The sequence below is a fragment of the Thamnophis elegans genome, chromosome 1 (genome assembly GCF_009769535.1).
Source record: "Thamnophis elegans isolate rThaEle1 chromosome 1, rThaEle1.pri, whole genome shotgun sequence".
In the NCBI taxonomy this organism is placed as follows: Eukaryota; Metazoa; Chordata; class Lepidosauria; order Squamata; family Colubridae; genus Thamnophis; species Thamnophis elegans.
The window spans coordinates 53,365,308-53,384,283 of record NC_045541.1 but is presented as its reverse complement, the minus strand read 5'-3'; the positions used below and the strand labels follow the sequence as shown (position 1 = coordinate 53,384,283).

The following is an 18,976-nucleotide window of genomic DNA, read 5'->3' as shown; positions in this document are numbered from 1 at the left end:
AGGTTCTTGCCCAACCTTCCTACAGAGAAATTTCTCAACAATGGAAGAAGGGATTACCAAGGGGTTAGCTACAGAATGGATGGTGGAAAAATGTGATGAGACGGTTCCTAAGTTTAGAGATGTAACTAGGTCCCTTTCCTCGTAGGGCCCAACAAAATGCCACCTTTGCTGTCAACTTGGCCAAAAGCATCAGAGTGCTTGGCTCCAGCCCAATTGCCACAAATGTGTGCACCAACCGCCACGGCGGAAAAGAGAAGGCCCCAGATGCCACCACAAAAGAGTCATCTGGCCCAACAACCTCTAGAAGAGGATCCCCAACTTAAGGTGATGAAGAGTCCTATCAAGGAGGAGGCCTCGGAGGAGGAGAAGGGTAACCAATCTCTGGAAGAGGATCCCCAATTTAAGGTGATGAAGAGTCCTATCAAGGGGGAGGCCTCAAAGGAGAAAAAGGGTCAACAACCTCTAGAAGAGGATCCCCAACTTAAGGTGACGAAGAGTCCTACCAAGGGGGAGGCCTCGGAGGAGGAAAAGGGTCAACAACCTCTAGAAGAGGATCCCCAACTTAAGGTGACGAAAAGTCCTACCAAGGGGGAGGCCTCGGAGGAGGGAAAAAGCAAACACGCTCAGGAAGAGGATCCCCAACTTAAGGTGACAAGGAGTCCAACAAGGGGAAGGCGTCGGAGGAGGAAAATGCTAAAGATGACCCAATGGTGAATGCACCCATCCACCCTTTTGCCTTCCAAGTCAACCTCCAAGTGCCTAAGACAGGGTTGGAGGGGGAAGTTGAAGCAGCTGTGAGCACCAGTTGCGCTCAATCCTTAATCAGCACGTCGATTGTCAACAACTAGGCATAAGCTCAAGACCTCTAGCCTGTCCCATTAGGGGTGAGCAGGTAGATGAAACGCTAATTGGAGGGGCCCAACCCACGCTAGTAACTGAACTGGTGAAGTTACAAGTGGGCCGCCACTGCGAGCTTCTCAGATTCATTGTTGCTCCAGAGATGCTGGAGAAAATAATCTTGGGGCTTGCATAGCTTGACAAGTGGAAACCTACGATAAAGTGGGAAGATGATGGTAGGAAATTGATGATTGTTGATGAGCCAATACCACCGATGGAGAAAAAGGGCCAGCCAGGGATGATTGAATCCAAGAGCCCAGAACCTGCAGCAGAGACAAAAAACCCAGCTGTCCAACAAGAACCCAAAAACTTGTTGGGGGATGTTTTGTCGAGAAAACCGCAGCATGATAGTAATGGAAGCCAGGATAAGCTGATGACAGCTATGAGATTGGCACTCCCAACAGACCAGTCTAGGCTGCTACAACGAGTGGCCAGCCCTAACAGACCATGGGAAGAGGTCGCAATGGACTTCATTGTGCAACTCCCAGACAATAGTGGAAATAGAGTAATCTGGACAGTTATGGACTTGGTTTCTAAGCAGGCGCACTTCATCGCTTGCTCAGAGTTGCCGTCCGCAAAGAAATTAGCGAAAATGTTTGTGAAACACATTTATCGCCTGCATGGATTGCCCAAGAGGATCATTTCAGACTGCGGAGTCCAGTTCACAACCAAGTTCTGGAGCCAGGTCCTAAGATCCATCGGGTCCACACAAGAACTGAGCTCAGAGGTTCTTCCCAGCATGAACTTCGCAGCAGAGAAAGGCAATGCGGTAGTGGAACAATACATCCGGTGTTTTGTGGACTATCAGCAAGACAACTGGTCAGACTTGCTACCCTTCGCCGAAGTGGCATACAACAATGCAAGTCACAGCAGCACTGGATTTACTCCTTTCCAGATTACCAGTGGCATGGAATTTGCTCCCATGCCTGAGCTGCCTAAAGAACCTCCCTCCTCCATGTCTTTGAATGAATGGATGGACATGCTAAAGAATGGGTGGGAGAATACGGAGAAGGCTCTAGCAGATGCAGCAGAAGCCTACCAGAAGCAAGCTGAGAAACACCACTCGGTCCAAAACCCCTTCCTTGTGGGAGACAAAGTTTTTGTGTCTACCAAATACTTAAGATTAGGAATACATGGAAACTGGGCAAAGAATTTGGTCCAAAATTTTTAGGTCCATTCCCGATAGTGAAGATAGTTAACCCATTTACAGTTCAGCTCAGTCTATCCAGAAGTCTGGGGAAATTTGGCCTGGAATTTCATTGTAGCTTGTTGAAACCAGTAAATGGGTCTAGCATAAGAGCATCCACCCAAACTTTCTCTCCTCCTTTAGAGATAGAAGGGGAAACACCATCTATAGTGATAGGAGGGGAACCACAATCTGAGGTGGAAAAGATTGTAGACTCTAGGTTGAATAGGGGTTGCTTGCAGTATTTAGTGCAATGGAAGGGCTACCCTTTGTCTGAAGCCACTTGGGTGAAAAGTTGGAACTTAAAAGTGGAAACGTTATTAGAACAGTTCCATGAGAAGTTTCCCGATAAGCCAAAGGGTCTCCTAGGGGTGGAAATAGGTGGTTAATTTTTTATATGTTAACTTTTATGTTGTTCTCTTTTCAGGAAATGTTTGTCTTCTGAGGAGAGGCCGCCTGTCAGGCCTCCATTTATATTCCTTTTAGAATTTTGGCCTGCCACACTTTCTCTTATTTCATTATGCTGTTTATGTAAGTATAGTCAATGGGAGGGGGGATTAGAAGGAGTAGGATTTGGGAATGTATTGTTTTTCATTCTTTGCTAGAAGCCAAAATCATCCTTTGTCTCCACACCAGTACACCTGACCGGAAGAAGCTAGGCATGGACGCCAGCGTGGAAGAAGGAGATTGGACCATGTGATGGATTGTGGGTGTGGGGACAAGATCATGAACTTTTAACTGGGTGGGATTCTGATGTAACTTCCAGAGTTGGAATCCCCACAGCTATATGCCAACATGCCTGCTTTATTAAATTGGAACTTTAAGCATAGTTTTGCCTTTGATTTGATTCTACATGGTATTTGGAACGCTCACAGTATGTAGCTAGCAAAACTTCCACATTTATAGTAAAAGTTGTTTAACTTAGAGCTTGTACATACAACAAGTTGGTGTCATATGTAAAGAGAATTCATTTATCTGAATGCATTTTATTCTATACTTTGATATATCCGCATCTGTTTTATCCATTTGTCAGTTGACATTGTGCTGTGCCTTGATACAATCAATTGATCAATCATTAAATCGCTTAACTAACCCCTGCCTGGTTCAGTACTACTAGATCATCTCTGACATACTACCATCTAGCTACTGTTTCAAAACTTGAATTCCAGAGGCAATATTTACATTGTTGAAATCTATTACAATTATGAATTTAATCCTGATATTCATTTGACATCTCTTTCACTACAATTTAAATCTATTGTTCTCCAGTGCACTGCTCAGAGAGTCCAAATGCTGGGTTAACACAGCCTATCTGCCCTTGGACTGAGTGATGTTTTTGTTGACCACGCCTCCCTTTGCCTGCACATGCTCAGTTCGAAAACTCCGTCCGCCCGAGCTAGGACTGTTTTGGGAGAGCTCCAGTCTAAGAGCAGAAAGGCTGGAAAAAGTTTCCCAATTTGGACCACGTTTAACTTCTCAGATAAAGGAAATCACGCTTCTACATCAGGTCTGTCCTTTTGCCTCCATTGAGGTTTCTGTCGCTTTAAGAGAAGGGCTGCTGGGTTTCCCTGCTGTTGCTAATTGCAAGCACTGCAGGGGGTTGAAAAGGCTTGCACAGCGGGGGCTGGCTAGCAACTGGAGCAAAGGGTGGGGTAAACCAAGTTCCCTGTCGGAGCAGGGGCGTCCCACGGAGAGGAAAGGTCCAGCGAAGGCTCTGGGAAGGCTCTAAAGCCGGCGAGCCGGATTGCTAGGATTCCCTCGCCTGCTCCATTTTGCCCGGCATCAGCAGCGACGGCTGGAGTCTTCGCGCGCTTTTTGAGGCTGGAAAGAGCGGGAAGCGGCTGCGTGCGCACCCCCGCCATTTTGGATCGATCCGACTCACTGTGCAGAGCGGCAAAGCTCGGAGCGTGCTAGGAGCGAGGACAGCAAGAAGAGCCCAGCCAGCCAACGGAGCCTCAGCGAGCCCTCAACGACTGCAGAACCTCGCGGGGAGGCTGGAGACTAGACTGGGGAGCCAGCTAGTCTCTCCCTCCGGAAAATAAGCTAAGTCTCGGGGAACCGAGGGCGGTGGGAGGAAGGAATCCGACCCCAAGGCGGCCCTTCCCTCCTGGAGATTCTGCCAGCGCTTTTGGACCGCAAAGGCCAGCGCGTGCCCATCCCAAACCCAGCTATATTCCAGGCCTCGTGGGGACCTGAAATGGCTGAGGAATGCAGGGAGGCCTTAGGGGAACAGGTGGGGCCCTCCAGCAAACGCAGCAAGCTGGATCCCTCTGCAAATAAAGGCATAGGGCACAAAGGCTCACTTGAAGGGTCTTCTCCAAGAGCCACAGTGGATCCCAGGGAGGGTTCAAGGCCCCTTCAGCCAGAACCTAGCCCGGACCGTCGCAGCAGGGAGTCAGCTTCCCCTGATCGTGAGGCCCAATCCCCCGGGGAAAGTGAATTCTTGTTTGGGAATAACTATGCATCTAGGGATCCATCTCCTGAAGCATCTTGGGGGTACCCCGACTCCCCTAGCTCCTCCATTGGAGAGGAACGAGATTCTGTCCAGAACTCCCCCCTTGGGAGGGGTGGACCCAGCTCAGGCAGGCCTAGCCAGCGCAGGCCCACTAAACAAAAGAGAAAAAGGGGAAAAAGCCCTGCTCTTTCCGATGAAATGAGGGAGGTAATTTCCTTAGCCATCTCCCAAGGGATAGCTGAGGGCATTAAGCGCAAAGGCTCTCGCAAGGGCAAGGCCCCAAAGGAAAAACGCAAACCTAGGGCCTCCACTTCTAAGGAGCCTGCATCCTCCTCCCCATCTTCAAGCCCTTCCCACTCTGGGCTTTCAAGTTCTGAGCAAGAAGAAGGGGAGATCTTCGTCCTTTCCGAGGATGAGAACCCTGCCCCTGACAAGCCAAAATTCACTGGCCTGTTTCAGCCGTCATTATTCAAGTCTATCTTACACAAAGCCATGACGGCCACAGAGTTAGGCCCCACTTCGAGACCTGAGGCCTCTCAGGCTTCCACTTCCAAGGATCTTAAGCATGGGTTGTTCAAAGAGACGGTAGAGACTCCCGAGGTTATTCCTGTGCCAGACCTATTTATGGACGCGGTGCAGCGCCAGTGGCTATAGCCGGGCACCCTGACCAACCCCAGTGGGGGGGATAGAACTCTATATGCAGTAGAAGATAAAATGGAGGAAATCCTCAAATTCCCGGAAGTAGATGCCCCAGTCGTGTCTCTGACTTCCAATTCCAACCTGCCGGCTGAGCTCCTAGAGGGACTTAAGGCAGAAGATAAGAGGTCAGAAAAGGCATGTCAAAAGACACACATGGCGTCTGCCTGGGCCATCAAGGCATCCACCTCTGCCTCCTTTTTTATTAGGGCCACCCTATTCTGGCTGCGCCAACTCAGGTCCAGACCCCCGCCCAGGAAATCTAGGTGGCGCCATGAGCTAACCAAGATTATTACCGCTGTCGAGTATTCGGCGGATGCCACCTTGACAGCAGCAAAATTCTCTTCCAGAGCTCTAGCTTCCAATATCACCTCCCGCCGCCTTCTATGGCTCAGGCATTGGCAGGCCGAAATGAAAGCTAAATGGAAGCTGGCATCGGCCCCATTTAAAGGGGGCCTTCTGTTTGGAGAGGCCCTGGACAAGTTTGTCACCGAAACCAAGGACAAACGCAAGATCCTTCCGGCAACCTTTAAAAGGGTTGACCGGAAAGGGGCGGGATCCTTTCGTAAGAGACCCTACAGGAGCCAGGAAACAGGGCAATCTTCTCACCCTTCCTCCTATCAGAGGCCCTTTCAGGCAGGGGGGGATAGGCACCAAGACAGATCCTTCGGGGCTCGTGCCAACCTTTCCCAGTCTTCCTTTCGGAGACCATTCCGAGGAGGAGGAAACAACAGTGGTGGATCCCGGCCCTTTCGTAAAGGAAAGTGACGGTCGCAGGGATCCCCCCATCGGGGGTCGGCTACAGCTGTATGCCGACAGGTGGGAGGAGATAACATCGGACAAGTGGGTCCTCAACACCATTCGCAAGCGCCTTGTCCTGGACTTCCTATCCTTTCCCCAAAGAAAGTTTATCCGCTGTCCTACCCCCAGGAACCCAGAAAAGAGGGAGCACATGAGGGCAGAAATCCGCCATCTCCTAGAGATAGAGGCGATAGAGCCAGTCCCCAGGGATCAGCAGGGGAGGAGCTTCTATTTGATCCTCTTCCTAGTGCGCAAGAGTTCAGGGGGGTGGAGGGCCATCTTGGACCTCAAGAGCCTAAATCAGCATCTGGCTTACAAGAGGTTCAAGATGCAGTCATTCCACTCCATCCTGGACTGTGTGAGGGAGGGGGACCTATTGACATCAATAGATCTCAAAGAGGCCTACCTGCATGTCCCCATCCATGTGGCACACAGGCGGTTCCTGAGGTTCTATGCGGAAGGGGAGCATTTCCAGTACAGGGCTCTTCCCTTCGGGCTATCATCTGCGCCCAGAACATTCACCAAAATTCTGGCAGTGCTAGCGGCTCATCTCCGCAACCATCCGGTTCATCTGGAATGTTATTTAGACGACATAATCATTCACTCTCTCACCACCAAGCAGGCACACCGCGATGTTTCTCTAACTGTGCAGACCCTGCAGTACCATGGCTTCTCTGTCAACATGGAGAAGAGTCAGTTCCGACCATCCACCTGTATACAGCACCTGGGTGCGGTCATCAACTCCACCTCCTGACAGGTATTTCTTTCGCCAGACCGGCTGTCCAACCTGAGACGCAGAGTGAAGCACTGCAGCCTTGCCAGGTTGGTACCCATCATTCAGCTGTCCCAGCTCCTGGGGATAATGATCTCGTGCCTGGGGGTGGTTCCCTGGGCTCGTCTTCACGCCAGGGAGCTGCAGTGGTTTCTGCTGCCAATGCAGAGGGCCAAGAACAGCAACTCACTCAAGCGGGTTCGGCTCCCACGAAAGGTGATCCGGTCTCTGGCATGGTGGAGGTCCAAGGCAGTCAGGAAGGGCTGCTTGTTCAAGGAGCCGGAGAGACTAGTTGTCACCACGGATGCCAGCCTCCTGGGGTGGGGCGCCCACTGTCAGGGCCACCTAGCCCAAGGCCGATGGACTCAGAGGGAGGCCGCCCACAGCATCAATTGGCTGGAACTGAGGGCAGCTCGCCTAGCGCTGAGAAAGTTTGCATCTCTAGTAAGAGGGGCTCATGTACTGTTGATGACAGACAATGTGGCGACAAAAGCGCACATAAACCGGCAAGGGGGCACTCGGTCAAAGGCCCTCATGCTCAAGGCGGAAGCGCTGGGCAGGTGGGCGGAACATCATCTGGCTTCTCTCAGTGCAGATCACATCTCCGGCGTAAGCAACCAGGAAGCAGACTGGCTGAGCCGCCAACGCATCGACCACTCGGAGTGGCGCCTGCACCCGGACCTGTTCCAGCAGATCGTGAGGAGATTCGGCAAGCCACAGGTAGACCTGTTTGGCACACACAACAACACACAGCTCCCACGCTTCTTCAGTCGCTACCGCTCGCCCCAGGCAGAGGGAACAAATGCTCTGAGGTCAGCGTGGCCTCAGGGACTTCTGTATGCCTTCCCTCCACTTCCGCTCATCCCTCAAGTGGTGAACAAACTCCTGACCGAAAAGGCAGGCCTCATTCTGGTGGCTCCCTTCTGGCCCAGAAGGCCCTGGTATGCAGACCTGGTCAGCCTCTCAGTTCAAAGACCTTGGAGGATCCCCCGGGACAAGATTGCCCTCAGCCAGGGGGCCATCACCCATCCGGAGCCCCAGTGGCTGCAGCTAGCCGTTTGGCACTTGAGGGGGAGCTCCTGAGAAAGCAAAAATTCTCTGACCAGGTCATTCGAACAATCCAAGCGTCCAGGAAGCCCTCTACGACTAGAATCTACAATGCCACCTGGGCCGCCTTCTCACAATGGTGCAAGACTAAGAACATAGTGGCCTCCTCAGCCTCAATTCCTCAGACCCTAGACTTTTTGCAAGAGGGTCTGGATAAAGGCCTTGCAGTCAGCACCCTCAGACGCCAGGTTGCAGCGTTGTCTACCATCCTGGCAAAGGGCGCCTCTCGCTCGCTGAGTCAGCTCCCTCAGATCAAGAGTTTTCTCAAGGGAGCAGCGAACATCAGCCCTCCAGCTGTTCACCGGTATCCATCATGGGATCTTCCATTTGTGCTTAAGGCCCTGACCAAAGCCCCATTTGAACCTTTGAAAAAGACCAGTCTCCGCCACCTCACCATCAAGACCGCTTTCCTGGTGGCCATTACATCCGCTCGCAGGGTTTCTGAGCTTGCTGCGCTCTCTGTCAGGGAGGATTTGTGCGTAGTTCACCCGGACAGAGTAATATTGAGACTTGATCCGTCATTTGCTCCGAAAATTAACTCTCTGTTTCACAGGACTCAAGAGCTTATTTTGCCCAACTTCTGTCCCCATCCTTCTCACCCTAAGGAGCGTGAGTGCCACAAGCTGGACATGAGACGGGCCGTGCGCACGTATGTAAAGAGAACAAAGGACTACCGCCAGTCAGAGGCATTCTTTGTCTCCTTCCTCCCTGCGTCCCTGGGCCGCAAGGTCTCCTCTCACACTGTGGGATGTTGGCTGCGTGCTTGCATCAAACTGGCATATGAACACCAGGGCAAGACGGCTCCGGGACGGGTCACCGCTCACTCCACCAGGAGCGCTGCAACGTCTGCAGCCTGGGCAACCCAGGCCTCTATCCTAGACATTTGTAGAGCAGCCACCTGGGCTTCCCCCACGGCCTTTATTAGAAACTATAAGATTGACACCTTTGCCTCAGCCGAAGCCTCCTTTGGCAGAAGAGTATTACAAAGAGTGGCTGAAATGCCAGAGGCTTCGGCGCTTCCCCACCCTGGGACTCAATAGCTTGGGCATGTCCCAGCATTTGGACTCTCTGAGCAGTGTACTGGAGAAAGACCGTTGGCTTACCTGAACGGTCGTTCTCAGGGCACTGCGAAGAGAGTCCAAACCCACCCGGGTGTTTGTATATTGAACGATGTGGCTGTATTGACTGTAATGATTACAGGACGGTGCCTTCGTTTTCGAACTGAGCATGTGCAGGCAAAGGGAGGCGTGGTCAACAAAAACATCACTCAGTCCAAGGGCAGATAGGCTGTGTTAACCCAGCATTTGGACTCTCTTCGCAGTGCCCTGAGAACGACCGTTCAGGTAAGCCAACGGTCTTTTTTTATCATGCACTCTGAAGTAACACTAAACAAGTCTACCCTGTCTTCTATTTAATAGCCCTTTAGCTAATAGAAGGTAACTAATAATTTTCCAGTGGTTTTCTATATTCTAGGCCAGTGGTTCTCAACCTGTGGGTTGGGACCCCTTTGGGGGTCGAATGACCCTTTCACAGGGGTCACCTAAGACCATCAGAAAACACGTATTTTCAAAAAAATACAGAAAACAAAAAATAATTTTATGGTTGGGAGTCACCACAACATGAGGAACTGTATTAAAGGGTCACAGCATTAGGAAGGTTGAGACCCACTGTTCTAGGCAAATCATATCTATATTTTTCCCCTTCAGGCGCCCTTTAATCTCTGTTGCTGTCCTCTATGCATGGATCAATTTGTCAATGTTCTTCCTAAAATAAGTGTACAGAACTGTATACAATATTTTTATGTGGTCTAACCAAGCAGAATATAGAGGAATGATTACTTCCCTTAATCTTGACATTGTAATTCTGTTGATTATCACTTTGGCAAAGAAATATTTTATAAACACACAATCGGGGAGGGGAGAAAGGGGATTTCAAATTCTAAAAGGAGGGAGAAAGAGACAGGGAGAATTACCTATAGTACTGATAAATAAGGCAATTGGTTGGGTATGATGAGACATTCTTTCATAATATGTAATAAGAAATCTTAGTTCTCTGTCTTGTTTTAATCCATGCTAAACAAGTCTTCTAATGAATTCTAATCGGCTGTTTTACCAAGAAAATTGGTCTTTATTTCATGTTGATGCCAGACAAAATAAAAAATGGATTATTAGGCTGCTGGTTCACAAATTCTTAGAAAAAACAATTACATGCATATTGAAACCTAGTATGAATTTATTAAAAATAAGTCATGCCAAACGAATCCGATTTTTTTATTAAAAAAATCAGGTTGACTTCCATACCATAGGAATACCACAGGCATACTGTATCTTGAGTTCAGTAAAGCATTAGTCAAAGTCTTTCATGAAAAGATGGCAAAATATATGATGGACTGTGCCAATCCATGAAAGGTTATGTAAGAATGCTTCCAAGCATTATCTGAATGTTCTGAATTTTAAAAAATGTTTTAGTCCTTGTTTCCTTGACAACAGAATCTCTATTTCTCCATCAAGGTCATCTTTCTTACCCTTTACACCATTAATCAAAGAATCAATGAACTGAAATTGGAGGACATACTGATTTTTTAATTCAAGTGTCTTATAAAAATAATGAAAAATAGTATTTAAGTCTAATGTTTTTGCTTTTTTGTTCTAAAGAGCAGCAGCTTATATTGCCATGCATCTTAAATAGTCCAATAGTCCATATAGTCATATTTTGGTAATAGAGTATGATTCAATTTAATTTGAAAGCAACATGCCTATCAAATATCTCATTAATTATCAAACAGGCTAAAATAAATAGGGCTTTGCAACAAATTATATTTCCCAGAGGAGCCTTTACCTTCAGATAATTCACCTGGCTGATGTGAAATGGATTTTTTCATGGGGCCCATATCTAATTATTTCAGGCAATCCCTGAAACTTTGTAATAATCCTTAAGTATACAATGGTCTGCTTTTGACTAATTTCTTCTGATTCTGGGCAAAACCCGCATTTCCATTGAGCACTTTAATTACTGTTGGGTGAAAGAGACACCAAGGTATCTGTGAAGTGGTTTTCTTCTCATTTGTCCCTCATTCCTTTTGTCCAAACATATTTATTTATTCTATGGGAGCTACTTTTCTTAAATATTACTCTTACTCCAAGTTATGTGTCAGCTGAATGAGCTTCAGAAGTAGCAAAGCAGGTAATGTATATAGAAAGATGTGCTTTTGAACTGTGATGGTAAAATCTAAAGGAACATTGGCCAAAGGTTCTAACTTCTATATAACAAGATTTCTTTTATAAATCTTTACTAAAATTTTGGATCAGCTTTCATTGCTAAAAAGATTGCCTTTCGTATGTGGTTACGTGAATGTCTCTCTTCGGCATTCGTTTTAACAATTTGCTAGGGAAGGATATAATTTTCCATTGAATAATATGCTTCTACATTAGCATATTCTGCCTAATTATAAGGCCACCAAGTTTAATGCCACTGAGCTTTAACATATTGCTTTAAATTCTGTCAGGCCTCAGGCCAGCCATAACTCTAAATCTTTATGTTTCCAGAGGTTCTCTGCATTCAGAAGCTAATTAACAGTAGAAACTTTTAAGAACTCAATATTGTTAGAGAAGTTCTTTATTGCGGAGAAGAAGAAAAATAAAATATATAGAGGTTGTTTTATTTGTCTGAACTTTGGGATCTCATTCTAAGTCTTTTTAGGCGTCACCCTTTCAGGTCAATGAACTCTTAATCAAGCTTTTGTTAACATTGAGACAGGAATGCACCTGTTCCATGTTTACACTATTCTTCTTTCAGGCATAAGCTGCACCGTCCGATTATCTTCTTGCCTGTTTCAGATTATTGATTCTGAATCTTGGTGACTCCCGCCTGAGACCTAGTTTGTCTTCACTCTTAGATTATGTAGAACTCAAGTCCTGTTCACGAAGATATCCCTTTCATAGCAGTAATTGTCTTCAGTGTGACCACTATGGAGCAGAATCTAGATTTAAGATCTTGGTTTTTGCCATTTATTAAAGTATGAAAATAAAACATTTTAAATAGCAAGTCTGCGCCAGAGCTGTTAATACAGTTCCCACTGTGCCCTTTCTGAACTCTGGGAGCACTTAGAATAAGCATACTTCATGTTTTGATAGCTCCTGTGACAGAGTCTTGTTTCCAAACAAAGTAAGAAGATGGAAAATATCTTGGTAGTTGCTGTACCATGTATGTTCCTTTCACAGTAGATAACAATCTAATAGCTTTTCTTCCAAATCAGGCTGCATGAAAGGGATTTGTGGAAAGGAAGTGAATGACTTAGATGGGATTTAGAAAATTGCATCTTTTGTGAATTACTATTTTTTATAATAGAGAGTGAGTGACTTGGAGAGCAGAACAGCCTAAGATGTTCTGAATAAAATACATCTATTGTTCATGCACCTATAGGCCTCACACATACATGCACACAGTACTGAAGGCATTTATCTATGTTATGTTATACATATCTTGTAGATGCTTGGAATTGAATATATACTCAGCAATTTATTGTCTGATAATTACTTGAGATGGGCTTTATGTTTTCTCATGTTTTGTTTGTTTTCCAGGAAGCATATTTCAGATTAAAATATTGGCAGTATTTTTTAAAATATAAAGTACAACCTTCCTTGTTCAAATAATCAGCCTGTCCTTATAATATTGGGTATATTGGATTTCAATTGGTCAGAACCTACAACAATAAATATATTGCACAACTGCAGAAATTTCTTAGTTCTAAACTTGAGGATTTATTATTTATTAACCCAAATCTTACTCCAATTCAGAAATGACATGAAATTGGTAGTGCATATTCCAAGAGCTTTACACATTTATTTTACATAATTGTAATTTCCTCCATGATAAATACAATTTACTATAGTTTAATATGCATAAGAACTACCATATTGATTTTAAAATGTAAAAGATGAAAAAAGGAGATATGGTGCTTATGAAACATGGAGGGGAAAGACATAGTATAGCATTATCGAAGTTCGATAATTAGTTTTACACTCAATAAGGAGGAGTAAATAGAGAAAACAGAATTACAAGTCTTCATATTTTGGTCGTTTGTCAGCAATAAGGAAAAATTGGTATGAGAAAAATATGTATTCATTGCACCAAATGTTGCATGTGTTATAATTCCTAAGGTTAGAGTTGTTTTGTTCTGTTTTGGTTTTGGTAAATATGGTCTTAATTTGAGATCCTGAATGTTCTATCAAAAAATTATCAGAAATTAGATGCTATGTGACAGGCTACCCTCTTAACCCTCCAAGATGATATTCCAATAAAGGCAGGATATAAATGAATAAAATAAATAAATAAAAATAAACACATCATATCTTTTCAGACATACCCAAAAGACCTGTAAGCTAAACAATGGGAAGAAAACTATAAAAATATAGGTGACATCTTGGACAACTGTACCTAAAAGATTGAAGCTCTAGAACCATGGGTTTTAACCAAGATCCAAGAAAAGAGTGCAAAAAATCAGACTCAAAGTCACATCAGATAGGGAATGGATGGGGCTTTTTTTCCTTCCCATCTGTTTTCCGTTCAAAAATTAATCTTGGATTTAGAAGGCTTACTTGTCTCCCTATAACTAATGCTAGAAGTACTAGACTCTAGTACTTCTAGCATTAATATATTTGCTGTGCCCAGATCCCAAACAGTCCCTCATTCAGATTTTAGTTCTTAAATTCGTTGTTTAGACTGTGATTAAACCTGCAAGTTTAAGACTCATTGGTTCAAAGAGGATTATGTCATAGCTATATGAAATTCAATTTTTCTTTGCAAATCATCCATAAAAATATAGTGCTAGTGCATTTCACACGGAGAACTGAAACTATAAAAGTAATCTTCATAATATCCAGTCTCCCATTGTGCCAGTTTTTATCTCCAGACATAAGAGCCGCTTATATTTATTCATGAATACTGCCATTTGTGCTGAAATGTTGCATATACGGTCCCCTCTGTGTTTGCTGTTTATATTTTACATAGCTGTAAAGCCACTGAAATTTCATGCAACCATAGAATTAAAATGGTGTGCCTGATTGTATTTATATGTGTTCCCTTGCTCAATGCTTGTACATGTTTAAGTACTTAGTATGAATAATTTGCTTGCATGAGGATTTAGTCATAGAAGATCAGAAATCAGCCTTCATAAACAGCACCAAACACTCCAAAGCTAATTTTCTTTGGGCAGGAGATTCACCTACTATATTGTCAGAGCTTGTGCTCTTAAAAATATTGAAATGGTCTACATATTAAATTGATAGAGACATTTAAGAATATTACTTTGAAGACTTTTTTGTTTTTGGAGAAGGCAAATAAAAACATTGTTTAAAATGTGATATTGGATGAAGGCTTGTGAAAATGGTATCTGCTGTTGAAGGAATGGAAATTGCATCTGTAATGGATTCTGAGCTTGCCTGAACTTTTAAAAAAGTAAATTATTAAATTGAGTTTCTTCCCATTTGTTGCACTTGGTAATTGTAATAGATAAAGTTCAATTAGTCCAATGATGTGATTCTTCTTAGTTATTTTCTGATAACTTCTTGCTCCTTGAGAGTTCAGCACAGGATTCACATCTTCCTGTTCGGAAGTATATCCAAAATTCAATTAATGCTCACTAGCTTTTAATGCTGTGGCTAGGAGCTCTTGAATGATAAAATGTTTATTTTTCACCTAAAACATTGAAGAAAATCTCTGGATTAAAATATGTGCTCTGAGGAGTTAATACTATTGCTCTTGAATCAATGAGTTCAATGAAGAGGAAAGAAAATGTGTAGTGGAAAGGCCACAAAAGAACTGACAGCAGGTTTGTGTGTGAGAAAGGTGGAGGAGGGAGGGAGAAAGAGAGATGGATGGATGCAATTTTTCAATTCCAGCCAATTTTCCTTTCTTCTGAAAGTTAAAGGTAGAATCATGATAGCGGTGCATACTGGCTGTGTTCTTACTGCAGTTAAATAAGGCTCCATTAAAAAAAATTTTTTCCTTGTTTCTTAACATCTGAGGGTTAAGAAAAGTTTACAGAAATAATATAATATAGATGGCAGCCTATCATCAGGAATGTTCCTCACATATCCTGTAGATGAGACAATTGTGCATGATACTTGCTGAAGTTAAAGCTTAGATATCATGGCCCATAATGTGAAGGCAAGATTATAATGATTGGAATGATCAAAGGCAACCAATCCTAAAGCTGATAACAGATGACTAAAAGCAATTACTGGTGCTATGAACATAAGTTTACAAGAACTCAAAGAAGCCATTGCTGACAGACGGTCTTGGTGAAATGATGTTTATTGGGTCATAAAGATTCAGAAACAGCTGAGCATCTGAACAACAAAAATGTTTTCTTTAAAAGACCTTGGAAGATGTGCTTCTGTTGCTTGCATTTTGTACATTTCCTGAGCAATATATAAATTATCCAATTAGTAGCTCTACCTATTCCAGGCAATATACAATTTAGTTTATCTGTGGCTCAGAGGTACTATTAGGATACTATTAGGATGTTCCACAAAGTCTTTCTAATTGTTTTTTTATCCAATGGCTTTTCTTCCACTCAAGTTAAAACCATGGGGGGAAAGGAGAATTGCATCAATCCATTTTCCTCCATTTGGTTCCTTGCTAATTAGTTGAGTAGTTTGGATGGATTATGGAAGGTGTATAACCCTCATCTCTCAATTCCTGTTGAGGGAGACAGTCTATAAATAAAAGGTACATATCAATTGCTAGCAAGCAAAGAGTACAATTTGAACAGTGAATTGTAGCACAAGTCTTAAAAGAACAGTATGGTGTGAATTATCAGGGAAAGTACTAGATATGATATCGACAACTATTTATTGGATTTATTAGATTTAGGTGCCTAAATTCAAAGCAAAGTTAGCAATTTGATTTTTCATTAATATTTTATCCTAGTTCCACTTTAAAGTTCTACCAGTTCAGTTAATGAAATAATAAAAAGCAATTCTTCATTGATTCCAATTCATATAACAATGCAGCCTGAAAGAATAATTTTAAAAAGCCTCATATCTCTTCAGTTTAGACCTGAAATCCGAGGGACAGGCTTTTAAGCACTGGACTGAATATTGGAAAGGACTATGTAAAAGTTTATTAAGGTCTTGGCAGTAGAAAAATGAGAAAATATTTAACAATTAGAATAATAGAGCCTGGTTTTGTTAAGTAAAATAAAATAACAAAAGGGAAAAAATGATAATTTAGGAAATTAGACAATGGAAAGAAAAGTTTAAAGACTATGTTCTGTATTGCAATGCATTTGCTTTTTAATCTGCTGATACGCCTAGAATCTCCTGCCTTCTAATTGATTTTCCTCCATCTCTCCAATGGTTTCATTATAAATTTATTTATGAATTACTTAGACATGATCTGCAAAACCAGTTTTCCACTAATTTCCTTCAAGAATACGTTGTTGACTGAATCATGAAATTCAGTTTAAGTAATGGGTGAATGGAGGAAAAACTCTGTTCTTGAAAAATACTTTTATCCACATTTCAGAGACTCAGACTATGCTGCAAACAATCCTCTACGTTTTGTTATCTGATTGTTTGCTGCTGATGCTAGGGCAGGAAGCCTGCTTCTGGAGCCCTGAGGGACTTCTTAAGGTCATTAATTAGATTCCTACTTGCAAGCTCACATGGTCTCCAAAATAGTACTGTGCAATATGTATTTTCCAATAATATGTTAACAAATATATCCTGAAAAGGAGAAGAATGATAGGTGTGTATGTAGGCATGTGCAAGAGAGAGAAATTTATATTCTATCTCTTGTGTGGGAGCTCCAGGTAGCATACATAACAAGGAGATGAATCACCTACAGTGGTAAGCTTCTGTGGCCAAAGGTGAAATTAGAATCTGGCTCCTAGTCCTACAGCTTAACCGCTGAACTACACTCAGGGATGGGTTGCTGCCGGCGTTACTGCCGGTTCCCTTTGTGCACACTTAGCTTCATTTGTGTGCAGTTGTCTGTAAATAGTTCTGTGCATGTGCAGAACATTAAAAAAGGGGGAAAAAAACATGCTGACAATGACAGCGGTGACCGGGGAACCAGTTCGGAAGCGTGGCCAGCCTGGGTTGCTGCCAGTTCTGCGACCCAGGTCAACATTCCACTACCGGTTCGCCCGAACCAGTGAGAACCGGTAGCAACCCACCTCTGACTACACTGCAATGGTTCTCTAATATGCATGTATGAATGAATAATGTGAAATGTTAATTGAACTCAAATCTAATTTAAACTTTTGTTTTATGGAACCAAGGATAACTAACCACTGATTTACTTCATTCTAGTGCCTTAATACTAAATTTGCTGTATGTTGACTTATTGTAAAAAGATATTTGCCTGTGGAAAGATGTTGAGTTCCATTTCATGCTATAGATTTTAGGGTTCCATCTTCTCCCACATCAGTTTATATAGTCGCTAAAACAGCTCTGATCTTTTTACATTTTGCTCACATAAATCTTCTGTGCAAAAGGGAATTAATTATTCCCTGGTTAAATGTGAATTCTATCCATTATGTTACGAGAACTCTTCTTTGCCTATTGTCCAAAAATTTAGGTACAGCTTTCTACTTCTCAGTACATCAAGGTATAGGCAGAATTTTACTTGATTATAAAAACATGGTTACAGTATTGAAGAGAGTTACTTTGCATTCAAAAGTTATTGAAAAGAAAGAAAATCTCATAAGATGAAAATAGAAGATCTTACTGCAGACTGGGTGTATTGAAGATCAGCTTTAAGATTATATTTTGGGGCAAAAGGTAGGAATGCTTGTCTGATGAACTTATCAAACAGAACTTATCATTTATTCGTTCGTTCGTTCATTCATTCATTCATTTATTTTCTGGAGCCACCCATCTCATTCAATGACTCTGGGTGGCTTACAATTGAAAAAAATATATTACAATGAAATATACTAAGAACAACAATAACAATACTAAAGACATTAAATATACTTAGGAACAAGATTTCCCTGTCCAGTTGTTTTATGTTTTTGCCGAATGCTTCCATCCAGAATGTTCTTCCTTTTATCTTCTATTTCCTTCCTCTTTGTGCTATTTCCCTCTCTTTCTTACTTAAAATAGAACTAATCTCAGAACAACTATGCAAAGTAAATAAAACAGTGTTCCTGTTCCAGTCTGCTTTGTTGTGCATTGATATAAGATAGGACAATTATGTAGGTAGGTGTTGGCTACTGCTGAAGTCAAATTAAAATCTTTCCACAATTTTTGTGATCTGTGAAATGGATCACTATTTGGCTTGTTTTGGGTAAACAGGCCTGAATTGTAAGAATAGTATGATATGAGTTTGTATACATTTGCTGCTACAAGTGATATTACCATGGTATATAAATAGTATGATAATTATGCACAGAGTCACCTTGTGGTGAAATTTAATAAAAATAATGAATAAAAACATCTGACTCATCCATAGGAAGATAAATGTGGTATTTCTTAGCTTTCGAACTTGCTGTGAATATGTACTTTTTATTGCCAAACACTTCGCATGCGGCTTATCGCTATCTTTCTTTATCCCACAGGGTGTCCACATTGTAAGAACTCAATTCCACATTTCACAACAGCAGCAGAACTCTTTAAAGAAGATCGTAAGGTAACTCTGCAGTCATTTTGGATTTTTTCATAGTAACTCCAGCTTATTTGGTCTATTGTTTACTTTCTCTGCTTTCAGAAACATATGAATACTTTCCCACTTTGCCCTTCTTCTTGATTTCTTCCAGTGAAATGGGGTTAGTGGAGAAGGGGGTATTTTGTCTTGAGGCAATCTCAACTTGGGGTGAAGTGCAGTTTAATCTCTTTGTATAGGATTTAACAAAAAGAAACATAAACATGTAAGAAATCCCCGAGAACAGCTTCTTGTGAGTGTTACCACTCGTTCTATTATTAAAAAAGGCCTACTGTTTTTCAGTTTTAAGATGAGACTGGTTGTTAGATTGAGAATATTGCTTGGCTAGATTCAGATTGTGGAAAAGGCTCAATTATTTTCTGAGAATGGTCTTCTAACACATAATGTAGAT

At 42.9% G+C, this 18,976-nt stretch overlaps 1 protein-coding gene across 1 annotated transcript in view; it reads left to right on the top strand.

Moving 5' to 3' along the window:
• The window catches only part of PDIA5 (protein disulfide isomerase family A member 5), a 280,958-nt gene that overhangs the window by 224,196 nt on the left and 37,786 nt on the right, over window positions 1–18,976 (top strand). Inside the window, exon 15 of the mRNA XM_032217106.1 lies at window positions 18,482–18,552. Coding sequence (XP_032072997.1) covers window positions 18,482–18,552 — 71 coding nt within the window. The remainder of the gene's footprint in view (window positions 1–18,481; window positions 18,553–18,976) is intronic.